This window comes from Oryzias latipes, chromosome 11 (assembly GCF_002234675.1).
Source record: "Oryzias latipes chromosome 11, ASM223467v1".
Taxonomy (NCBI): Eukaryota; Metazoa; Chordata; class Actinopteri; order Beloniformes; family Adrianichthyidae; genus Oryzias; species Oryzias latipes.
In genome coordinates, this window is record NC_019869.2 from 10,470,192 (window position 1) to 10,495,251 (window position 25,060).

Below are 25,060 nucleotides of genomic sequence, written 5' to 3' on the forward strand. Positions count from 1 at the left end.
GGAGAACACGTCAATGTAAGGGGGGGGTCATCTTAGATAGCACAAGGGTTAATGATCCAAATATGGTTGGGAGTTACAGTTATTATGAAGACGCCAACGCCTCAGTTTGACTGATTGACTTCTCTCAGACTCTTTGGTCTTGCCTAATGCGAATAATATTTTGCCTTACATATGAAATAAGTAAAACAATAGACCATTCATTAATGGAGCGCTTTATAATCCAGCTTTCCTAAACACGGTATATGACTGATGAGAAAGAAAAGGTAGTCTTGACCCATTATGGGAGCTTGAGGATGAAACATGTGGCTGTTTCAAATGTAGTACATTTGAAACAGCCAGTCTATAGACTATGTATGAGTAGTGCAGGAATTGAATATTTTTTCAGACTTAATTGGTTCAAAGTTAAGTTCAAATATATATTTAGCATACATAAAATAAATCTCAAGTATATCTCCTCACCCCTCCCCTCCCATTATCACCCTCCTACCCCCCTCTCTCTCTAACATCCCTCCCTTTTTCTTCCCTTCTTTCCTTTTCTGTCCGGTCCAACACCCAAAATTTTCAAACATGGTTGAAATAAATAAAGTTTGGCCTCAATTACAAAAAGGGTTTATTCAGACATACCTCTGGTTTGTCTGAAGATTAATAACCCCTATTGTTAAAGTAAAATATGTCCAACACAAGAGGCCCTCAGCTCTCATCTGCCTGCCCAGCTGTTGGACAGGACAAGTTAAAAAAAAAAAAAAGGTATATCTCCTCACTTTTGGGTGGCAGTGTAGTTAAGCGGTAGAGCAGGTTGTCCAACAACTGAAAGGTTGGCAAATCGATCCCCGCTCTCCCCAGCCAGCTATTGCCCCTGGCTAGTCTGCAGCTCACCACTCCCCCCAAGGGAGGCGTCAAAATGCAGAGAAGAATTTCCCCATTGTGGGATAAATAAATTATTAATTAGTATTATTGTTTTAGTATAAACTACGTGTAGTACTCTAAAATAGACTACTTTTTTTGTAATGAACAACAAACACTGTAGGAACAAATTCAGTCACAAAACGTTGTACTTTTTACCTTATATGACATTATTTATTGCCTACCAACCCAACCTCAAAGAACATTTAGAAAGCCAGAAAAAAATAGACATGCACAGATAACATCTGATTTTTATTGCCAACTTTCACTGGTCCTTTTAGCAAACTCAGGGCACTTGGCCTTTAAGTGATGCTAAGAGCTCAACGAGTGAACAACAGGTGTCTTTATGAGTTCAAGGCAACTGATACAAATACACATGGCGGCAATGACAAATACAGACATTAAAAACAAAAGTCTTCAACCATTGTGCATCGAGGACGTTACTGCAACATGTACCACCACAACCTACCAATAAGATAAATGCAGTTTGTGAACCGCAACCTAATGTAGTCAGGTGGGTGTTGGTATAATTGTGATAACAAGCTTATTTAACAGAAAAGTTTTTGTTCTTTTAAAGCTTTTATTTGTGCAGATATTAAAATGTATTTAAAAAGCTGTTCCTTTGAGAAAATACAAACATCAAATGTTTCAAACTAAATTTGTTCCCAGGGTTTCTTCAACGAGAATGTCATTAGCTCCACACTTTTAAAATGTTTTTATTTTAAAAAGAGCCACAGTTTTGAATTGCACACAAACCAAGGAACAAACACCTGGAAGACGGTTTCCCCCAGAAAAAAAACCATCTGGTTTTTGTTACATTTTGCTCAGAAGCTTTGTATATATCATTCAACATCAATGGAAGTGTGGTTCTGTAGTTTTTTTCAGATGAGGAGAGCTTAAAAAAGCAGACTTTGCTCCTTTTATATTTAACTTGGAGTCATCAAATCTGCCCCCATTGAGGTTAAACACATTCTAACTCAAGGCCTTGTTTTTAAAAAAGTCAAAAATCAATTTTCCCCAAATGTCGGTTTCTTTTTTAAATCTTAGTGAGAAAAATTCTAGAAAGAAACAAACAAAAAAAAATTAAACAAGTTAAACTTTTTAACATTTTAAAGGATATTGTCACTTTCAGGGGCATAACATGATGGACTGATGCTTAAAGGACTTATTTCATGCTATTCTTAAGCCTTTCAGAGTAAACTATAACCATATATTTGATAATATTTAACCTTTGGCACACTAAAGAACCATGTTTTAATTAATACTTGATGCTCTGAGTGCAGGTTTTTAGAGGAATACTCAGAAATGCATGTATGGATCAAAGTACAGCTTTGGGGTTGTTTATCGTGAGGAATAAACATTATAATACACTTAAAAGCTTAAAAAGTTGATTTTGCATGATATAGGTCCTTTAAAAAAGGTCTTGCAAAAGGTTTCAAACGCAATGAGTCCAAACCGAAAACTCAAGATACGGAATTTAGAAAAAAACAAAAACATTTTTCAAGTCCTGAAATACATCTTGAAAGAGCAAACCCTAAAAAAAATCTACTAAAAGTTTTTTTTTTTTTTCAAAAGAACTTAATACTTGCCTAGGTTCCGTTTTATTAGCAGCACATCAATACAAACAACATTGTATCTTCATTAAAGCTGCTCTAAAATTAGCTTTAGTTCACGTTACGTCTTTTTGTCTGTTATGAACACCATATTCATGTTTAACAGCTTGTTTTTTTGTTTCGAAAACATTTTTAGGTGATTTACAAGTCTACTTCAAATTCTTTTTGACCAACCCCCACCAACTGTTCCTCAGTCCTTCATCACTGCGTCATCTCATTCTTGCCGAGTTTCTTTGGGTCCTTGCTGGGCATGCACCAGTCATCAGCCTCCATGCTGGTCTGGTAATGCCGTAACGCCGACTTATTGAAAACAGGAAGCCTCTCCACTGATTCTGATGACAGGGCCTAAACACGCCAGACAGAGGGGAAGAAATCACTCTGCACTCTGATGACGATGACAAGTCCAGGTTGGTTTTATTTGTTTTTCCAGCTATATATATATATATATATATATATATATATATATATATATATATATATATATATATATATATATATATATATATATATATATATATATATATATATATATATATATATATATATATATATATATATATATATATATATATATATATATATATATATATATATATATATATATATATATATATATATATATATATATATATATATATATGTATTTTTTCTGGTTGATTAAGCTGCCCACTCCTTGAATAAAACCTGGTACATTCATGTGTAACTGCGCCATAAAATACAGTGATTCGCACATTGTCTGTAATATATTGCTGCCCATAAAGTTCACCTTTGGTGTGACAGTTTGTGTACGAGAACAGGCGCTTCTCACCTTCAAGTATATGACAGCTGAGGTGCCATAGCCCTCCATGGAGTAGAGCTGCAGGTCTCCCTGGAAATACTTGGCGTACAGGCGGGAGATGGGCAGACCGTACCCAAACCCAGCCTGAAGGAAGGAGAGGAAAGTGTGGAAATTAGAGGGTCACCGATCAGCCTGTTTGGCTATGAACTGGATCCTGACAGTTTTATATTCAGCACGTCTCCTGTGCTTCCAATTTAAGCCAGCAGAAATCTGCTGGCTTCATTCCATTGTGTAAAAGCTGATTTGTAAGCACGTTTAGGCATTTAAGCCTCTGTTTAGTCCACACAGAGTTGCAGGGTTGCCTATTTTCACTTACAAAGTGAGGTAAAATTTAAATGTAGCTCGACATTAAAGACCCACTCAAAGTGGTTGTTCAATGGGGATTTTTAGCCAAACTCTAAATTCCTGTCATTGTCTTGGACACAGTTTCTGCGAAAATAGTTAATTTTAGAAATGCACCTCTAAGCTGTTGGTGGGACTGTTGTACGTAGCGCAACCCACCCACCCCCGTTCCCCTTCCCAAAGACGTACATGGTTGTGGTTGGAATAAGAGCTCATGGCTCCCCCAGTGTATTTTCTGTCACAAAATAAGCTTTTTTTTATCTGCTCCTAATTCACATCATTTTGAATAAGAAGTACCGGTATGCAGAAATGCAATTTTGAGCTTAATTTGTTGTTTTTTTTACTGTATGTCCACCATCATCAGACAAATGCCAGAAGTTCAGTCTCACCAGAGGAGCATTGCGCGAGTTGTCCATGTGGACGGGACTGGGAGCTGTAGAGTACATGTAGCTGAAGAGGCGCTCAATTTTCCTGAGGGGAACCCCTCCTCCTTTGTCAGACATCTGAAAATTAAGGTTTTGGTTCTAGTTATCATGTATACTGAAGTACAGGGGTTTGTTACCCCTTCCCTGACTGATTTAAATTTTTTTTGTCTCTAACACACCAAATTTAAAAGAAACTCTGAGCTGATTCACATCATTCATGACAACTCTCACCTTAATAGTGAGGTCCTCACTCCCCAGTGAAATGCGCACTTTGATGGGCGGCAGTGTTGGGCTCGTCTCATGGGTCTCCACCGTGGCTCTCATTGCATTCTGATGAAGTACAAAGGTCATGATATGGCTGAAGACATGGTACAAACTTTCTGGGCTTTTTAAAAATTTGTTTTTACCTTGAACAGTTCAAATAGCATATGGTAGAGGTGGGATGGCACGTACACAATGTGGAGAGGTTGGTCCGGGTTTTTAGCTGTTAAACGTTTCCAACACGGAGATAGTTTTAAAGAAATGTTTGTGTTACAACAGTGAAATAAAAAACACAACTTTCTATCCAGATCTCGTCCACTAGTCACACGGCGTCAAACATCCTCAACACGCAGATTACGACATCAACACCCCATAAAAGTCATTTGCTTCTCTAGGAACAAGCTCCTAACAACTACTGACTGGAAAAAAGGGGTTTATCAGCAAAAACCTTTAAGGTGGAAGACAGGAAATAATTAAGGATAAAGATGTTTGACTGTCAGTTTCTCCAAAATGTTTCATAACTTAAGGCAGAGTCACACATCCACTACGAACATTTTGCACATGTTGCACGGATTAAATTGGTCACACGTGAATATACGGGGAAAAAGGGAGGAAAGTTGTGGTTTTTACGTTTTGACATTTTCACAGATGTATCACGAATGAACCACGTTAAAACCACAGAAGTAGTAAAAATAAACCATGCAAAGAACACGTAAATCTACGTAGAACATAGCCGTCTGTGATATTCATATGCAATTCATGAGTGATTTGTGCGTCAATTACATCATTTTATCAAGACACGTGCGCCATTTGTGGGATATGAATTTTATAGATTGGTGACACACAATATCTATACGGTTGTGGAAAGCCATGAAATTTGCGTATGCGTCTTGCAAAAAATCACGCACAATTGCGTAAGATTTACATAATAATTGTGTATAAACTATGTCAAATTCGCATAAACTGCGTAAATCTCAACTGACCAAAATCTTTGAACAGCTCAAAACTGAATTCATGTAAAGACCTGTCGGCCAAAACGCTCGACGGACATCTGCTCACATCGACGATCCCAAGAAGCTCTTATGTGTTACGGATATCAGGCATGTATCGTGAAAGACTGAAATTTCATATGTGAAAAATGCGCCAAATGTATGTAGAGGCTTTGTGACACGGCCTCTAGATTTAGATCTAAAAGATGCTTCACAAGCTTTGTCAATCCTTTGTCACATGCACCCATATAGAGGGTTGACCCGTATGGGTGTCGGGTCGTCTGGACTCGTGGAGGGTCATAGAGAGGCTGCATCTTAAGGGGAGCACAGGTGTGGTTCCACTTCCCTTTAGGCTCGTGCTACCACCTCCAAGGACGTCATGAAAATGGAAAATACCATTATGGTACTAGCGGTAAATGTATTGTATAAAGTAATGGTAACGCTTTCTTTTACAGTACAGTACTTACAGTGTACTTAAGTGGTATTTACATGGTACTTATAGTGTAACTACTGGGTACTTTCAGGGTACTTACATGGTACTTTTTATGGAATTTACTGGGTACTTACAGTGTGTTTACATGGTACTTTCTATGGGACTTTACTGGGTACTTACATGGTACTTTTTGTGTCTACTCTGTACTTACATGGTACTTACTGTGTATTTATATGGTACTATTTGGTTCATACCTATGTGGTACATACTGGGTATTTATAATATTCCTACTGGGTATTTACATGTTGTGCAAAGGTGTCTTTTATGGTACTTACCACATGTAAGAACAAGGTAAGTACAAATAAAGTACCTTGACCTTTAGGTCTGCACTCGCTGCATGTTTCATGGTATTTACCATGAATTTACCACAGAAACTACCCCTTAAGTACACTGAAACTGTAACTGTAAAAGAAAGTCAGCCCTATTTCCACTCAACTACATGGTACTTTCATTACTAAATACCGGGTATGTTCACTTGAATATTACTTGCAGTGATGAAAGTCAGGCAAGGAAAAAATCCCTGAACTTTTCTTTGAGCGATATGGCGGGCACAGAGCGAAATTTTGGAAAAATACGTGGTCTTAGATGCATTCTGGCAGCTAGTTATTCACTTCTTTATCAAGAAACTAAGACTAATTGGAGCATCATGATTTGTCATTCAAACCCCTAGTTTGACTCTCCATTAAGGACTTGCTTGTCCTAAAAAAGAATTTGGAAAATTGCTCAAAGTAACACAATCCTACAATCTACGCTTTTCCTTAAAGCTGCAAAACATACAATTGCTAAAATATAGTAACATCAAAGCCCCAAATGGCAAAAAGAACACCAGTAACTATGATATTCTATGAAAATACCTCAGTTATTTATACATTATTTCTGCTTTAGAAATGACTGATGTACAACATCCACTTGCACTGTTTTCTCAAACTATAATTACATCAAAATATGGGATCTGCTTTAAACTATAATTCTATAACATAATACATCAATTCTTTAACACCAATACTAAGTAATCTGGGAAATATCAAAACAAACATACAAACTAAACTAAACATTGTAAACATTATTTTTTAAGGGAGTGCGGGTCCAAACCATCAAATACTTATAATTAATGTTAACTATACTGAACTAAATCATGGTAATTAGGAAATACAAATAAATTAGATAGAGAAATGTATTCAAAATAAAAACTGAAACTCAAAACTAAAATTGAAATTATTTCAAAATGTGGTTTTGAGATTATTTTACACAAAAAAGTATTTGACCTACACTACCTTAAAAATCTTTTTTTTTTTTCCAGCCAAGACCACTTCAATTTGTTTTTTATCGTCTTCTCACAACTGAGGTCGTGACCACGCTCAATAATGACGATGCCTGCCATTATTTTAACACAAATTTGATCGCAAACTCTTCAGATGTGTTTGTGAAAGTTTAGCGTGGGTCCGCCAGTTTTGGTCTCTAGGGAAGCAAGTCACGCTGACCACGTGGTGCAGACAGAGCCAATCAGACCCGTCGACGCATCCGAAAGCAACTAAAACGTCCCGTCATTGGTCAATTAGGCCGGGAAGACGAAAGATGGCCACGACCATAGAGGAAGCGATCTGCGGAGAAATATAGAAAATAAAGCTAAAATTAGCTGATTTCAGACCATTTTCTAATCCGGAAAGCGATTTGTCCGTAGAGATCAGGTCTTTATTTCCCGGAAAGTACGTTCGGTTTGCTCAAAAACCCGGATTTCCGGGAATTCCCGGAAGACTTTCATCACTGTACTTGGTACTTACCCCTTAAGTACAATGAAACTGTAACTGTAAAAGAAAGTCAGCCCTATTTCCACTCTATTACATGGTACTTTCATTACTAAATACCGGGTATGTTCACTTGAATATTACTTGGTACTTACCCCTTAAGTACAGTGAAACTGTAACTGTAAAAGAAAGTCAGCCCTATTTCCACTCAACTACATGGTACTTTCATTACTAAATACTGGATATGTTCACTTGAATATTACTTGGTACTTACCCCTTAAGTACAATGAAACTGTAACTGTAAAAGAAAGTCAGCCCTATTTCCACTCTATTACATGGTACTTTCAGTAGTAAATGCTGGGTATGTACACGTATTACCTTCCCGTACAGTGTACATACACACTTGGTCTTCTGACCTCACCAAATGAGACAATGCTTACATGTTGGTAAGGGTAAAGTAACTACATTGTAAAAAAATATACTGGCCTGATTACTTCTTGTAACATGAAGCAAGTTTAAAGAGAAACAAGACAGCAGTGAAAACAACAATCTTTAATATGATACGTGTCTGCAGCATACAAAGTGTCATCACAATGAAATAGGTTTTAAGTACAAAACGGTTCAAAGGAGAAATCTAAAAAACACATTGGCCTGAGGGTCGTGCTTTTTGTCCATCAAAATTCTTTCAGCAGAGTTTGGTAACGGTGCAGGACTTCTTCAGGGTTTGTAACTGCAAGAAAATTCACAATATGAGCTAAAATGAACATAAAAAGCATAACGACTTTGATGAAATACAAAATATATTTTACTTATTTAATCATTTCTGTAATGAGTTTGATAAATCTCTATGAATTTTTTTATCGCTCTGACTGTAATGCTTGAAATTAATCAAGTATCCTCATTTAAAAACATGATAATAAATTATTCAAAACTTAACTTTTTTTAAATATTGTTCTAAAAATGAACTTGTTTTAATATATATTATATAATGTCAGGAAAATATGTAAAACAACAAGGCAAAATATTTACTTTTAATACTAAAAACACCCCAAGTGTGTGTTTTTGTTAAATAGGTCGGGGCAAGTAAAGTTGCAAATTCCCAGCGCACTTGAATGCAGCACAACTACCCCCAAAGTGAACGTGCAGATTAATCCGGAGAGCCTCGAGGCGCGCGCAACAGTTTGAATTTCTCTTCATCTGGCAGGTAAGCCAGTGTTTTTTTTCTAAATATTGGATAAATTACATGTAAATATTTAAACTGATCAAACTTTATAAAGAAGCTAACTTCGTGATTTAAAGCCACTATCTCTGTGTTTGAAACGTGACGTAAGAGCATGTCTACCTTACTGCAATAATTTCAGTTATTTCATGTATACATTTTCAAAGTTTGTAATGAAAATCTACAAACATTGTTGTTACTTACCAGGAGAGGGGCACCTGTAAAACAAGCACGTAGCCTAAATGATAACGTCTGTTGTTCTGTGCTCGTTTGACTGAGCGCACGTCTTTCTGGGAAAAACAATGAAAGGCGTTTATTTAAAATAATGATGACGTACTTCCGTCTTTTTACCGCTTTAGATCAGCTATGGTGAAGAAGACATTCCAGACGAATCTGTGAAGCCACAGGAGAGTAAGCTAAAGTAAGTTAAATCCACCAAGTGGACATATTATTTACATTAATGAAGAGTTTAACTGCCTTTTCCCCATTTTCTTTTCTTTCGCCGTTTTTATTTTATTTTTATTTATTTATTTATTTTCAAATATGATAGAGACAACAATACCACCCAACACAGTGAATGTAACTGTTTGAAAATTAAAACATATTTTTGTGAATAACTGTGTTGAATTTGAAATTGCCTATTTATTTCTTTTTTCCTTTTCTTTTACCCTGCAATGTTTTTCATGCTAATGCAAATTGTAGGTGCGAATAATATTTATAAAGAAGAAATACACACAGTAATTGCCAATTAAAACATTGCTTTTGTCATTCTTTGTCTAAACAAATTAGATTTTTTTATGGCAATAATGATTTTTTTTCTTTGATTTCTTTTTTGTTGTTCTTGTTTATGTAACTAAAATATAAAGTTGTGAATAATTTATTATCATGTTCATAAATGAGGATAATTGATTAATTTCAAGCATTACAGTCAAAGCGATAAAGAATTCACAGAAATTTATCAAACTCATTACAGAAATGATTAAATAAGTAAAATATATTTTGTATTTCATCAAAGTCGTTATGCTTTTTATGTTCATTTTAGCTCATATTGTGAATTTTCTTGCAGTTACAAACCCTGAAGAAGTCCTGCACCGTTACCAAACTCTGCTGAAAGAATTTTGATGGACAAAAAGCACGACCCTCAGGCCAATAATGTGTTTTTTAGATTTCTCCTTTGAACTGTTTTGTACTTAAAACCTATTTCATTGTGATGACACTTTGTATGCTGCAGACACGTATCATATTAAAGATTGTTGTTTTCACTGCTGTCTTGTTTCTCTTTAAACTTGCCTCATGTTACAAGAAGTAATCAGGCCAGTATATTTTTTTTACAATGTAGTTACTTTACCCTTACCAACATGTAAGCATTGTCTCATTTGGTGAGGTCAGAAGACCAAGTGTGTATGTACACTGCACAGGAAGGTAATACGTGTACATACCCAGCATTTACTACTGAAAGTACCATGTAATAGAGTGGAAATAGGGCTGACTTTCTTTTACAGGTACAGTTTCATTGTACTTAAGGGTTAAGTACCAAGTAATATTCAAGTGAACATACCCAGCATTTACTACTGAAAGTACCATGTAGTTGAGTGGAAATAGGGCTGACTTTCTTTTACAGTTACAGTTTCATTGTACTTAAGGGGTAAGTACCAAGTAATATTCAAGTGAACATATCCAGTATTTAGTAATGAAAGTACCATGTAATAGAGTGGAAATAGGGCTGACTTTCTTTTACAGTTACAGTTTCAGTGTACTTAAGGGGTAGTTTCTGTGGTAAATTCATGGTAAATACCATGAAACATGCAGCGAGTGCAGACCTAAAGGTCAAGGTACTTTATTTGTACTTACCTTGTTCTTACATGTGGTAAGTACCATAAAAGACACCTTTGCACAACATGTAAATACCCAGTAGGAATATTATAAATACCCAGTATGTACCACATAGGTATGAACCAAATAGTACCATATAAATACACAGTAAGTACCATGTAAGTACAGAGTAGACACAAAAAGTACCATGTAAGTACCCAGTAAAGTCCCATAGAAAGTACCATGTAAACACACTGTAAGTACCCAGTAAATTCCATAAAAAGTACCCTGAAAGTACCCAGTAGTTACACTATAAGTACCATGTAAATACCACTTAAGTACACTGTAAGTACTGTACTGTAAAAGAAAGCGTTACCAGTAAGGTAAATTACACGCAGTTATGATGCTGCTGTACGGCACTCTTACGCCACAACAGTCAGTAAGGAGCACATACTGGCTCCTTACTGACTGTGCAGAAATACAGCATGCTGTGTTCGGGGAGAGAGTGTAAAAAATAAAATGAAAATCTGTACGACATGCCTGCATCTCACCCCTTTCACCCTTACTTACATTAACGTGCTGCATAAAACCAAATTTTTTACTATAAAACCAAAAGTTTTGTGCTTTTTATTCTTTTATGTTTTGTTCTCCCTGGGTACAGCACTTTGGGCCTCCTTGGCTGGTGGTGATAGGTGCTTTTTAAATGAATGAATGAATAAATGAATGAATGAATGACTGAGTAAGTAGATGCAAAGCCTGCCACTTGCACCATGCCCATAGAAAAACATGTGCATGAATCTTTTTGCTCCATGGGCTCACAGAAGCGTCTACAGCTTTGATATTTTGTCCAAGTCACCCATACAGGTTTGTGTATTTTTTACCTACAGACCGCCTGTATCCACCCGTAAGGCCAGTTGTGACGAAGGCATAGGCCGTAGATAGACTTCTCTTCAATACATGTTAATCTTCTTTATGGTTTATTAGAGTGATTCACTGTAAAACACTTTCCTAACACTTGCTTTGAAAGTTCGGCCTTCATCAATGTCTGCTAATCCAGGAGACAAATGCGTAATCCTGTCACAATATCCTCAAGTATGTATGCATTTAATATTATACTCTCTTTATAATAACCCTAGAATAACAGCGTCTTCCATTCTCAGATCCTCTGACTTCGGCATGCACAGAGAAGCCCATAGGAATGCTCTGAAAACATTTAGTGTCAGGCAAAGTCCGGGTGCAAAGGCCTGGCATTTGTTGAGGGGAAAAAAAGGGGGGGGGGGGGTATTGTTGTCTAGGCATTTTTTCCTCACATCCCAGAATGACCAAGTTTGCAAGTTGATTGAGAACATCTCAAAATGAAGACTTAATACTTGCTTAAAAACGTTCAAACCACTAAAAGCTTACAGCCGTAAGCTTTCTGTAAGCCTATAATATAGGCCGTAAGCCTATAATAGGCATATGCTAACACTATGCCTATTATAGGTAAAAAACTATTTCCAACATTACGACGGTTTAATCCACTATTCAGCCCTAGTCTACTAAAAACATGTTCTGTCCAGAAAAATCCAGCTGTTACGGTTTTCACTTTCTGTAATCAGTAACCTGTAGAGGAATGTCCAGGAGTTTTCATGAGTCAGCAGACAGGAAGCAGACAGTCTGCCAACCAGAACAACTATCGTCTCACAAATGCGTCTTCAGCAGGAAATATCCAGATAAACAGAAAACCAGAACAAGTGAATGACTTACAGTTGACTTCTGTTATCTCCATGTCAGGAGAGGTCAGGTAATACTGTTCACACAGCATTTTTGAAGTCTCAAAGGCATCTGTAAAGAGAAAAAATACATAATATGCTTCAAGTTCAGCTTTACTAGGAAAGTTAACCACAAGGGATCCTGTTTTCTAACTTCTGACGATCAAAGCTAAAGCTGTTCAGACGGCACAAGTCAAGATAACATTTCATTGATTCGATCATATAATTCTAGAAGATTACATCATCAATTTTTAGTGCAAACATGTGGATAACACTACTGTATATGAGTCTGCGTGAATATGAAGTGTTGGACTATGATCCTTTACCTTTTACAACCTCGACGACATCACAGCTGGGGTCAATGCTGCCGATGTGTTTGGGATGTGCCGGGTTCACGCTGCCGTCAAAGATCAACGCTACAGGAAGCCAAAAAAAAAACAAATGTAAAGACCAACTCCAATGAAAACACGTTTTATGTGTGTTTTTAATGTGTTTTTGTGGCATTTTTCTGATTAATTTTTATGTATATGCTTAATATAGGGACAGCGCATATGAATAAACATTTCTGTCAATATTCCAGAGTTAGCCAAAGGGCTATTTTTCATCTGCATTCCCTGGGAAGATGTTTATATCTACCCATTGAGGGCCCCTCCAACACTTTTAATGTTGGAGGACATGCATGAAAAAAAATTAGGCTTAAAATTGCATTGACGAAAAAGATTGTATTTGAGACGTAGTAAATACTCTGATATATTCTGATGCATCCACTTGTATACGACTAGATAAATGTATGTCTTTGTTTTCTTCGCCCGAGCTGGTATCTGGTTCAAACAGTAACGCTGCGTAGCTCCAATATTGCTTTTCAAGAGGACAATCAATGTCCAGGACCGGACGTCCTCTTCTGGAACTGGAAGTACCGCCATATCAATCATTTTTTTTTTCTTTTAACTGGTGACCCTTACAGTTAGGAAGTTAGGATTTTTTCCTGTGTTCAGCTTTGATTACAGTTCATTTCTACAGATCTGGACACTTTTGGGTTAGGGTTAGGGTAAGTTGTATGTTTTCTGCTGCCAGCTGAAGAGGTCCGGCGCCATCTTGTCCGCAGCAAGGGCCCTCTCGCCACTTTTGTTGCACCCATAATGTTAGTTTCAGGGTATGAGGGCCTTTAAGCTAGTGGGAGAGCGTGTAAACAGATGGGTGATGGGAAGTGCGGAAGGGGTTGCTCCACACCAACAGTCACGCCGACAACTCAGAGAGAATTATCTAACGCTATAAAGACTACATAAGTGGGTTGTTTTTAACCCAACTGTGAGGTTACAGAAGGACTAACATTTTACTGCGTTATTTTTAACTTAAGACACAAGAAACTTTTTTTTTCAATTGGTTCAAATGAAACCACTATAACCCAAAAAAGGTGTATTGCTGTAAAACGTAATAAAAAATATACCCCAACTCACATAACCCAAGGCTGAATCTGAATTCTTTCCCTAACCCTCCAGCTTTTCCCTATCCCTCCAATTGTGGGGCCATTTGGAGGGATAGAGCAGGTCAAAATAGTTTTTTTGAATGGTAAACCCTCGCGGCAGAGGGCTCCGTATCCCTCCGCAGTGAGGGTGACCTGCATCTGGCGTTACCACAGAGGAGATTTGGGCTAAAAACAGCACAATCATCATTAAAAGACCACTGGGAATACTTTTAAAATAGATCAAAAGATGATCGGAGTGGGACTTCAAAATAAATGCATCATCTAAATTGTCTTTGTGGCACATAAAACACAGGTAGATTTAGTTTTGGTTTCCATTTATACAAAAATTCTCATAAAATTTGCAATGAGATAAACTAACTTATGTGTGATATTATGACATGGGTTGTTTTGGTTTATGCAGAACAATCACTAAATAAAAAAGAAGAATGCATGCATGTGACAGAGTACTCACAACTCACAACCATAATAGTTATGGATTCTGTTGCTTACTGAGATGATTAACTCACAGTCAATGACAGAGTGCTATACTGACTGTGCTGGTTCATGAGCATGCGTGTGGAGATGCGGCTCATGTAGAAGCGGTCCAGGAAGTACTGGACGTTCTGGTTCGTGACGGGGTCCACGCCAAAAGCATCCTTGTACTCCAGGACACCCTGAGCCATGGTGGGTACCACGTTGTTGTGCCGGTTCCGGACGTTTACCAGAGTCTTTGTGAAGCTGATGGAGACAGCAGAAAGCATGCATAAACACTTCAGGGAACACCATGATATGGACGATGAAAGCAAATGAGCTTTAGCTGCACCAAGTCTCAGGGTTCTAAATAAAACAGATTTTATTATTCATTTGAAATTTCCAGCAGGTTTTGAAGAAAATGCATCAACTTTATTGATCGTTAGTGCAAGAACTGATTTTTCAGTGAGGATTTAAAACTGTGATGAATTCCACTTCCTACTGATTGAACTATTTTCCTAGAGCAGGGGTCTGCAACCTTTAAAACTACAAGAGCCTGTTTCTTATGGACCATATAACCCAGACAGAGCCGCCAGGTGCCTCTTCACCATTCAGAAAATACATGTTATTTATGTGTTTATGGCCAGTCATATATAAAATCAAGTATTCTATTTTTAGTATTTCCTGAATTATAACAAAGTTATATTTTTCTGTGTATAACCATTTTAACCTCCTTTACTTTTGACAGCAGCACATGATAGCTCTTTTCAAAATAAAATACACCCTGTGTCAAAATATGATCCTCCTGCTGCAACAGATTTAATAAAATGAAAAGGGTAAGAAAGTTAAACATGGTCCTAGGAATCTGACTTTGGTGCACCGTCATCCTTTTACTATCAATCATAAACATCACAGCATTGGTGTAGAATCCATTTTTTTAAATATTCAAACACAATACAAAAATTGTATAGATAAAAACGAATTAAACTTAACTTAATTAAAAAACTAAAAAACTAAACCAAAAACCTATGAATTATTTAAAGTATTAGTGTTTTCATTCAAAGCCAGGAAGCACGATGGAGGAATAAAAGAACATGTATCTCTGGAGTTTCAGGTTGCAGAAGCTGCTCTAGATGAAAGTAACGATAAAGGATGTTTTATAAAAACTACAAAATAACCTTTGAACATTAAAAAACTGTTGATCTTGAACTTGTGTGTGTAAGAGGTGAAGTAGACATAAAGACATGACCACAACCGTTTCCAAAGCAGCTGAACTCCTTCTGTACTCGTGAGTCTGATCAAAATCAGTAAATTGGTGTTTTTACAACTGATAATTTGTGATAAAATCACCATTTTTTTTATTTATTTTATCTAGTTGCATCCTGAACATGAATATGTGCTTCAGCAGTAATGTTATTTCTGACATTATTAATGCAAATTTCCTCGAAAAACCCTATTGAACAGGAGTGGGCAAACTACGGCGCATAAAACTATTTATTCTGAACCGCCAAACTGGAATAAATCATATTTTCAAATTCTTTTAATGGTTTATAAATGTTTTTATGGTCTTGGGCCTTCTTATTTAAATGATATTCTTTTAAAGTATGAGCCCTTGCGGACCCTGAGGTCCTCCGGTGCTGGCCTCTTAGTTGTTCCTAAGGTGAGGACCAAAACTTATGGTGAGGCTTCGTTCGGCCATTACGGTCCTCGTCTGTGGAACAGTCTGCCGGAGAACCTCAGGGCTGCAGAGACTGTAGAGGTTTTTAAGAAGAGGCTCAAGACCCAACTTTTTAATTTGGCTTTTAGTTGATTTTAACTGCTAATTTATTCTATTGGTTTTAGTATAGGCTATTTTATGTATTTAATTTCATTTCATGCATCTTATTCTCAATGTTATGTTTTTATAAACATCTTATGTCTTTAATTTTAGTATCTTATTGTGATTTTAGCCCAAGTATTTCTTGTGGGGATCTATTTTTCCAGGGCTTGCCGGCTTGGTCGGTGGTTGTTGCAGCAGTTGTCGCCCTTGCTGGGGCAGGTGGAGTTTAACTTTGCAGCTTCACGGCTGTGAAGTGGACCCCAGTGCTGTCCCAGTCTGGGTGGGCGCTGTGGCGATGTTCCAATGGCCTCCTGGTATGAAAAGTTTCCCAAATACTGTTTCCTCACAGCAGAGCAGAGCCTTACTTGTTTGTTTGTTTGTTTCTTTATTTATTGTTTATTTATTTTTACAGTTACATAGTAGGGCTGCACGATATGAGGAAAACTCGCGATATGCGATATTGGTAATTAATATTGCGATAACGATATAAATTGCGGTATATAAACAAATAGCAAAAAAAACAAAAACATCATTTCCATTTCACTGCAACAGTTTAAAAATTATACTCCAAATGACCCTTGTCGACGTAGGAGGCAAACATCAAACATAAAACGGCTCATCTGATTGATCAAAAACGTAAACGGGTCCTTCTGATTGGTTAAATGCTTAAAGGGATTTATTTCATTTGTTCAATATTTCAAGCTGCCATGAGTTTGTTTTAGCACATTTAAGGTAACCATTTATTGCGATTTTTTCCGTCTTTTGCGGTATGCATATTGCACAGCTTGATTTCGCGATAACGATAAATTTGCGGTATATTGTGCAGGCCTATTACATAGTCATTATTCATTGTACGTCGGGGCCATGGGTCATATGTTTTAACAGAGGGGAGTGGGAAGGGTGAAAGGTGGGTTGGGTTTTTACTGTAATATTGTGTTTTCTGTTTTAAATGTTAAAGCGCTTCGAGCTGCACAAATGCATGAGAAGAGCTATTTTTTAAATCAAGTTTGATTGATTGATTGATATTGATAATCGTTATTACTGTTTTACTGTCTGGTGTGTCCCCAGAGATGGTGTACTACAAAGAAATGGACCAAAGAACTCTCCATTTATGTGGTGTTGAAAGATTTGTTTTTTTTTTTAACGTTCATGTGTGTTTGCCGAGTCGGACAGTCATGTTTCTGATCATTCCAACACCACATGCATTCCTCTATTTTGCATTGTTCCCTGAGGGACATCAAGACATTGGTGCAAAATGAGAACAGAAGCCACCGTTTTGAAATAAAAACTCCAAAATGTTCTGTTTCTAAATTTATTTACATTTAATTTCAGTCAAAAATTAAAGCATTTTTTCTTTCTTGTATGAAGAGAATTACCAAAACACGCCATTAATCTGCTCTTGGTCTGGCCCTTCTGTCAAAACTTAGAACCCTTTGTGGCAAAACGTTTGCCCACCCCTGCTATTGACCAAGAAAGTAGTGTTTACTTACCTGACTGGTAACAGGAAAAAAAAAAAACTATCATCAATAGAATAAATGTGTGAATGTCTTACTTTTTCAAGACATCCTTGTCATCTGGATCTTTTTCTAGAAAATCAACAAGCTCCATCAAACTCCGTGAGTACCTGATGGACACAACACAAGGTTATATTCATAGAGTACAATTACAAAAAATATATATATAAATCATAGACAAAAAAAACACTGTGGGATTAAAGAAAACCATGTTGCCATTCAGGGCTTCGTGATGATCTTTTACATCAATGGCTGTTGGTGATATTAAAGACTTGCTTTAGGACGGCTCAGTCTCTGGGTCGTAGGTGGCTCCCGGTTCAGCTTTGTCCTCTAAGCAAAAGACGCTTCGATCTGAGCTCCCTCAGACTGACTTTAAAGGTTATTTCACAATCTCTTAACAGAGAACGTCCTCATGTAACCCCTATGTCTATTTTTTTTTTTACCTCAGACCAGACAGAGAGTTGGAAAGCTCTGCAAATGCTGCTCTGTCTCCTTCAGAAGCAGCTTACATAGAATCACTTTTCTTTTTGATTAGGGCTGCACGATATAAGGAAAGCTTGCAATTTGCGATATTAGTGATCAATATTGTGATGACAATATAACTTTTGACACATGAACAAATAGTAGAACATACAAACACATCATTTCCATTTCACTCCAACAGTTTAATTGAAATGAGAGTCAACAAATGATTGGTCAAATGCAAAAAAGGATTTATTGGATTCGCTAAATTCTTCAAGCTGCCAAAAGATTGATTTAGCACATTTAAGGAAACCATTTATTGCAATTTTTGCCGACTATTACGATATACGTCTTGCACAGCTTAATATCAGGATAACGATCCATTTTATGATTTATTGTGCAGCTTGTTTTGAACACCAGGAAAAATGTTATGCACTTTATTTTTCTGCTGCTGCTGAGATACAAACAGCACCCAGATACACAACTTTCCATTTCAGGTAAAACAAAAAAAACAAACACTGCTGAGCTCCTCAGTCATGCAGGAGAACTTTAAACTGTAGTGAAAGTATCTGTTATGTAAACAGTAGAAAATAGAGGTAGATTACTGGGGAAGAAAGGAGAATCTACTATAAACTCCACCTCATTGTGTTTTATTGTGTTGACAATTTACAAGTGAGAGTATACAGGGGGGTATTCCAGAAAGCAGGTTATGCTAGAGAATTTGTAGGAGGGCAGAGAGAAAATTTAGAAAAACTAATTTAACAGTCGACTATGACTTTTTAAAGGATCAACTAAAAACCTACAATCACGCTGCCAAGCAGGCATGAACACTTTATTTTTCAAATCTCATCACAGACAATAAACACAACCCCCGGTTTCTTTTTACGACTAATGATTTTTTATTAAACAAAGATTTTAATAAATCTATCATGCCTCACTCACAAACCACATGTGAGGACTTTGCTGACCACTTCAGGAGGAAAGTCAATGCTATTAGATCTAACCTTCAACCTGGGCGTACTTTTTGACTCTGAGCTGTGTTTTATTCCCCACATCAGAAATGTTGTGAAAACAGGATTTTATCATCTTAAGAACATTGCCAGAGTCCACCCGTTCCTCTTTCTTACCAGCACAGAGGTGCTAATGCATGCTTTTATTTTTAGTCGTTTAGATTATTGTAATGCCCTGCTCTCTGGTTTACCCAAAAAGTCGATCTCAAATCTACAACTATTGCAGAACTCAGCGGCACGAGTTCTGACGAGGACCAGAGGGCGGGAACACATTACACCGGTTTTAAAGTCGCTGCATTGGCTCCCTCTGCGTTTCAGGATTGATTTTAAAGTTCTTTTAATGGTTTATAAATGTTTTAATGGTCTTGGGCCTTCTTACTTAAATGATATTATTTTAAAATATGAGCCCTCGCGAACCCTGAGGTCCTCTGGCACTGGTCTCTTGGTTGTCCCTGAGGTGAGGACCGAAACTTATGGTGAGGCTTCGTTCTGCCATTACAGTCCTCGCCTGTGGAACGGCCTGCCAGAGAGACTGTAGAGGTTTTTAAGAAGACCCACCTTTTAAGTCTGGCTTTTACACGACTTTGATAATTTCTTGTGTCTCTTATTATTTATCTATTTATTTACGTATTTATTCATTTATTTATTTGTAAGGACTATTATTATCTCTGTTTTTAATATGCCATTCTTTTTATTGTTATTTTACCAATGTTACTTAGGTTATGTTTTAATCAGTTTACGTATTTTATTTTTTAATTACTAACATTGTTATATCTTTTTCTATTTTTATTGTTGTTATTTTATGATAATTTTTATTCTGATGTTTTTTACTCCAGTGTTTCCTCTTGGGGATCCATTGTTCTGGGGCACCACCAGCTTGACCTGTAGGGGGGCTGTTGCGTTGGGCGGCTAGGGTCCCGCTCTGTGGTCTAATAGCCATGGAGTGGGCCCTGGGCTGCTCTGTGCTGGGCGGGCACTGTGGTGGTGACCCCTGTGGTCCGGCTGGGCCTTGGAATAAATGGATCCCCATGATATTGTTTCCTCATAGCAGAACCAAACCAGACCTTCTATAAGCTGCAGTTCTTTGTTTCTGTTTAGGGTTCTACTGGGGTAACTGGGTGAGTGGGGTGGGGTGGGGGTGGGGGTGTTGAGGGAGGGGTCCCATCTTTGTGTGATTGTCCTTTGTTATCTGTTTTTAACAATTTTAATTTTTTTATGACTGTTTTATCTGCTATTATGTTAAGCGCTTTGTGTTTTTAACTGAAATGAAAGGCGCTATATAAATAAATAAAGTTTGAGTTTCCGCGGTAAGTTTGAGGCTAAGGAAGCGGATAACCTCAGCTTTCGGTTTCAAAAACAGAGGTATGTTTCAGGGTATGCTTAGTTCCCATAGCAGCTCATGCTCTGAACATGGAGCAGGTTTAGTTGAAGGTTAGTTTGCTTTCAGAGAGGTGAAGCAGCATGGCGTGTCCATTTGAAGATGATTTAGTGGATGAAGAAGCTCAGATAATACTTTTTCCACCATGAGAGGGTGATAAGACCACGTATGGATGTTTAAAGATAAACCTTTTTACTTTGATCTAACTTAATTATTTGCTTCAGTTAAGATGAATCTTTTGTTGAGTTCAGTCAACTTAAAAATAACACATAGTTATCAGAAATGTATTGCCATGCCCGCGCATTAACCCAGGGTTACCAAGTCAAGCGTAATTACTCTAACTCATATCCGGTCTTTAGGAACCGACATACCCAGAGTGAGCGAGTTCAGGCACATTTCAGCCAGAGTTCAGGGTTAAAGTCAGGGTAGTTAAACGTGCTTTCTGGAATACCCCCCAGGTGTGGAAACCATGTAAACGGAAACTGATCTTCAGTGATTGATACACATTTTAAAATCAAAACTGCATTGTTGTCCACCCCATGGTGCTGCTTTAAAATCTTTCAAATAATATGTACTTTTGATTTCTTTAAACTTTAAAAAAAAGGTACAGTCTTCACAAAGTTCTTCAAGATAAAACAAACAAAAACAATGGTGTTGTTTAAATGTTATCTATCAAATCAAAACTTTATTTATACAACTCTTTCCCAACAAATGTAGCTCAAAGTGCTTCACATAAAAAAAAAACATTTTCCAAATTAAAAAACCAAAGAGCAAGACAAAAAACTCAAAATAAATAGTTACTTCAGCTTAAAACCAAAGTTGTCTCAAGGCGCTGCACAAAGAATCCTGAGGTAAAAATCAAACCAAGCGAGTTTTTCTCCAATTTGATCCAGATCACTTCTGTTGTACATTATAACATGTTTACAACTGTAGGAGTTCTACATGACAGAATTCAACACACTTGTGTTGTAGCTGCCTCCTTCAACATGAGTCTGAGTGGCAGCAGATCCAAAGGAAAAACAGAGATACTGACTGATACTTTACCTATAACACTGTAATCTTAACACAATGAAGGAGACTGCTGCAGCATCTGGGCTGTTACAGTAAAAATCTATGGTCTGAATAGAAGAAAACAGGCAAAATAAGGTAACTAGAAGGGATGCCACATGCTTGAGAGTTCATGTTAGAAAGTAAAAAGGACTCTTGTTTCAAGAAAAATATCATCTTTTCTGTCTTACAAGAAAACATATATTCTAATCAAAGAAGTTTTTCAATAGCAAAATAATCTTAGCTTAAGAAAACATGTCTTAGTAACTACAGTATTTTTCTTAAAATAAAAGAAACATTTTTCCCCAACTGGCAATCTTTTTTTGCTAATTTAAATACTTTTTATTCCTTTAAGAATTCTTGCCCTGTTTCTGAGGGGTCTGTTTCTGCAGTGTGGGGTAGAATAATAATATAATAAATAATAAATCCATGCGTTTAACACATACATTTTCAAACATTTGCAGGAGGGCTGCACCAATTCACTATGCCTACGACTTGGTTCAATGGTGTACCATACGGTTTGGTTTTAAACCGAGGATTGCAGTAATTACAACAAGCTTGCTAGAAAAATAAGTGCTTAATGGTTTAAGCTCAAGTTTTATAACCTTTACAAGGTCGACGGCCCTGTGGTAGAGTGTCCACCCTGACACTGAAAGGTTACGAGTTAGAATCCACAGTGGTGGGTGTGGAGGTCACCATAAAAACGTGAGGAAGAAATGTCACTTTATGGTGTTACGGGTTGTAACAACACGTGTTTTTAAATGAATAAATCGCATGTAGAAAGCCTACCAGCTGTTGAGGAGCTTCACAGATGGAGTGCTGAGCAGCTTGTCTGGGAGGTAATCAATTTCCTTCATGATGTTGGCCAGTCTCACAGGAAGCTCCTGTCGCAGGAACACAAAGGAGGTCTTTTCACAGGCATTGGTCGAGCCTGAGTGAAAGCAAAGAGGAAAAGGAAGAAGCCATTGAGAAAGTGAGAAAACATTACAACAAATCTATAAACAAGCTGTAGAAACATCATTATATGTATGTATATATATATATATATATATATATATATATATATATATATATATATATATATATATATATATATATATATATATATATATATATATATATATATATGTATATATATATATATATATATATATATATATATATATGGACATAATTGTTGGTACCCATCAGTTAAAGAAAGAAAGTCCACAATGCTCACTGAAATGACTTGAAACGTTCAAAAGTAACAATAAATTAAAATGTACTGAAAATTAAATAAATCAAAATCAGCCAGTACTTTGGATTTGTTGATTAACATAATTATTTTAAAAAAAAAACTAATGAAATAGGGCTGGACAAAAATGATGGTACTTCCATAAAAGACTGAGAACTAATTGCCCAGGGTGTCATGATGAACTCAGGTATGTCCTTTAATTGACATCACAGCTGTTTTCAAAGCCATAATCAGTCAGTCTGCCTATTTAAATGGAGACAAATAGTCACGTTGCTGTTTGGTGAAAAGGTGTGTACCACACTGAACATGGACAACAGAAGGAGAGAATTGTCCCAGGACATTAGAAACAAAATTATAGACAAACATGGTAAAGGTAAAGGCTATAAAACCATCTCTAAGCAGCTTGAAGTCCCTGTGACGACAGTGGCACATATTATTCAGACGTTTAAGACCCACGGGACAGTAGCTAACCTCACTGGACGTGACCGGAAGAGGAAAATTGATGACAAAATGAGGAGACAGATAGTTGGAACTGTATCCAAAGAGCCCAGAACAACCTCCAAAGACATTAAAGGTGAACTCCTAGATCAAGGTACATCAGTGTCAGATCGCACCATTCGTTGTTGTTTGAGCCAGAGTGGACTTCATGGGAGACGACCAAGGAGGACATCACTGTTGAAAGGAAATCATAAAAATCCAGACTGGAATTTACAAAAATGCATGTTGACAAGCCACAAAGCTTCTGGGAAAATGTCCTTTGGACAGATGAGACAAAACTGGAGCTTTTTGGTAAGGCACATCAGTTTGCTCATGAGGAGTGGGCCAGAATACCTGTGGACAGGTGCAGAAGGCTCATTGACAAATACAGAAACCGTTTAATTGCAGTGATTGCCTCAAAGGTTGTGCAACAAAATATTAAGTTATGGGTACCATCATTTTTGTCCAGCCCTATTTCTTTAGTTTGTTTTTTTAAATAATTCTGTTAATCAACAACTCAAAAGTAATGGCTGATTTTGATTATTTAATTTTCAATAAAATCTAATTTAGTGTTACTTTTGAACGTTTCAAGTCGTTTCAGTGAGCATTGTGGACTTTCTTTCTTTAACTGATGGGTACCAACAATTTTGAATAAATAAAAAATAAATAAATGTAATAAATGTCTTCTCATGTCATGTGTTTTTGTGAGTTTATTGACACAAATGTGACTGCATGCATGCAGAGGTAACGTCACGTGAGCACACTTACCAAAGTCAATGAACTGCTTCATAGATAAAGGAGAAGGGGAGAATTTAGAAAACCTCTCCACCTGCTTTAGTATGCCGGAAAAGGAGCCTTTCGACCGCCAAAACTGAGCAAACTTCATTGTTATTCCCGTCAACAGAGCCCAACAACAACTGTCATTGAAGCAGGGACAGCCTGTCCTTTCTCCCCTCCAGCACAACCATCCACTCAAGACGCGTTAGCAGGCCCGGCTGCAGCTCGGCGTCGCGCGGGAGCTTTCGCTCGCCATTCTGATTACTTTTCCCGAGCACTTTCTCTCATCTCTGGAAATGCTCGTGGCCCGTTTGAATTCAACTTGCAAAAATACTGGTAGGTTATCGTGTAGGGGAAAAAACAAACAAACGAAAAAACGACAGAAGTTGAAGGGAGCCAATCAGATTTTAGATTTCTTTCATTGTGGGCGGGGTTTGTTGGATGGGGTGGACCTAAACGTTTTTGCTGTACAAAACAACTCCTGACTCCCTTTCTTAGCAGCATCCCCTACCGAGGAAATCATGGACAAAATGCATAAAAAGCTTAAGGTCATGAAATTTAATGTCTGAATGACTTTTCTTCAATTTAGTAAAGGCTTTGGGACCTCCAGTTGTTCGTCAGACAGAGTACCTAAAGAATATCTTCATCCAATATGCTTTTCTCTTTATTATTGGCTAAAATAGCATGTAACCATAAGTGATAATAATAATAATATAGTACTTATATTCAAAGAAAAATACACATGAACAAATTCAAAAGCGCAATTATGTAGTGTAGGCGATAACAACAATTCTAGGCAGGCACCTGCTAGAACAGCTCATCGAACTTTCCGCCAATCACAGCTGGTCCCTGATGTCATAGTAACGGAACTGATTGACAGATGTCATGTACAACATTTCTGAAATGATGCTTTCATGCAACCTTATAAATTACATGAACACATTTACAGCAGTGTTTTACCCTGATTAATTGACAATACATTCAATTTCAGTTAAAACCACAAACTAACAATTTT

At 37.1% G+C, this 25,060-nt stretch overlaps 1 protein-coding gene and 1 long non-coding RNA gene across 2 annotated transcripts; one reads left to right on the forward strand and one right to left on the reverse strand.

Moving 5' to 3' along the window:
- Positions 1-1,052: 1,052 nt before the first annotated feature.
- Positions 1,053-24,440, reverse strand: pdk4 (pyruvate dehydrogenase kinase 4). Its single transcript, XM_004073833.4, has 11 exons — positions 24,037-24,440; positions 22,347-22,488; positions 17,699-17,770; positions 14,410-14,594; positions 12,718-12,807; positions 12,387-12,464; positions 4,529-4,605; positions 4,353-4,451; positions 4,086-4,199; positions 3,325-3,438; positions 1,053-2,861 (listed from the first exon to the last, which is right to left on the reverse strand). The coding sequence occupies exons 1-11, from the start codon at positions 24,152-24,154 to the stop codon at positions 2,718-2,720; spliced, it is 1,233 nt and encodes a 410-aa protein (XP_004073881.1). The 5' UTR covers positions 24,155-24,440; the 3' UTR covers positions 1,053-2,717.
- Positions 8,772-9,934, forward strand: LOC111948181. The gene is made up of 3 exons (XR_002874118.1): positions 8,772-8,813; positions 9,188-9,249; positions 9,895-9,934. It is a non-coding gene; the product is annotated as an uncharacterized LOC111948181 (long non-coding RNA).
- Positions 24,441-25,060: the final 620 nt, after the last annotated feature.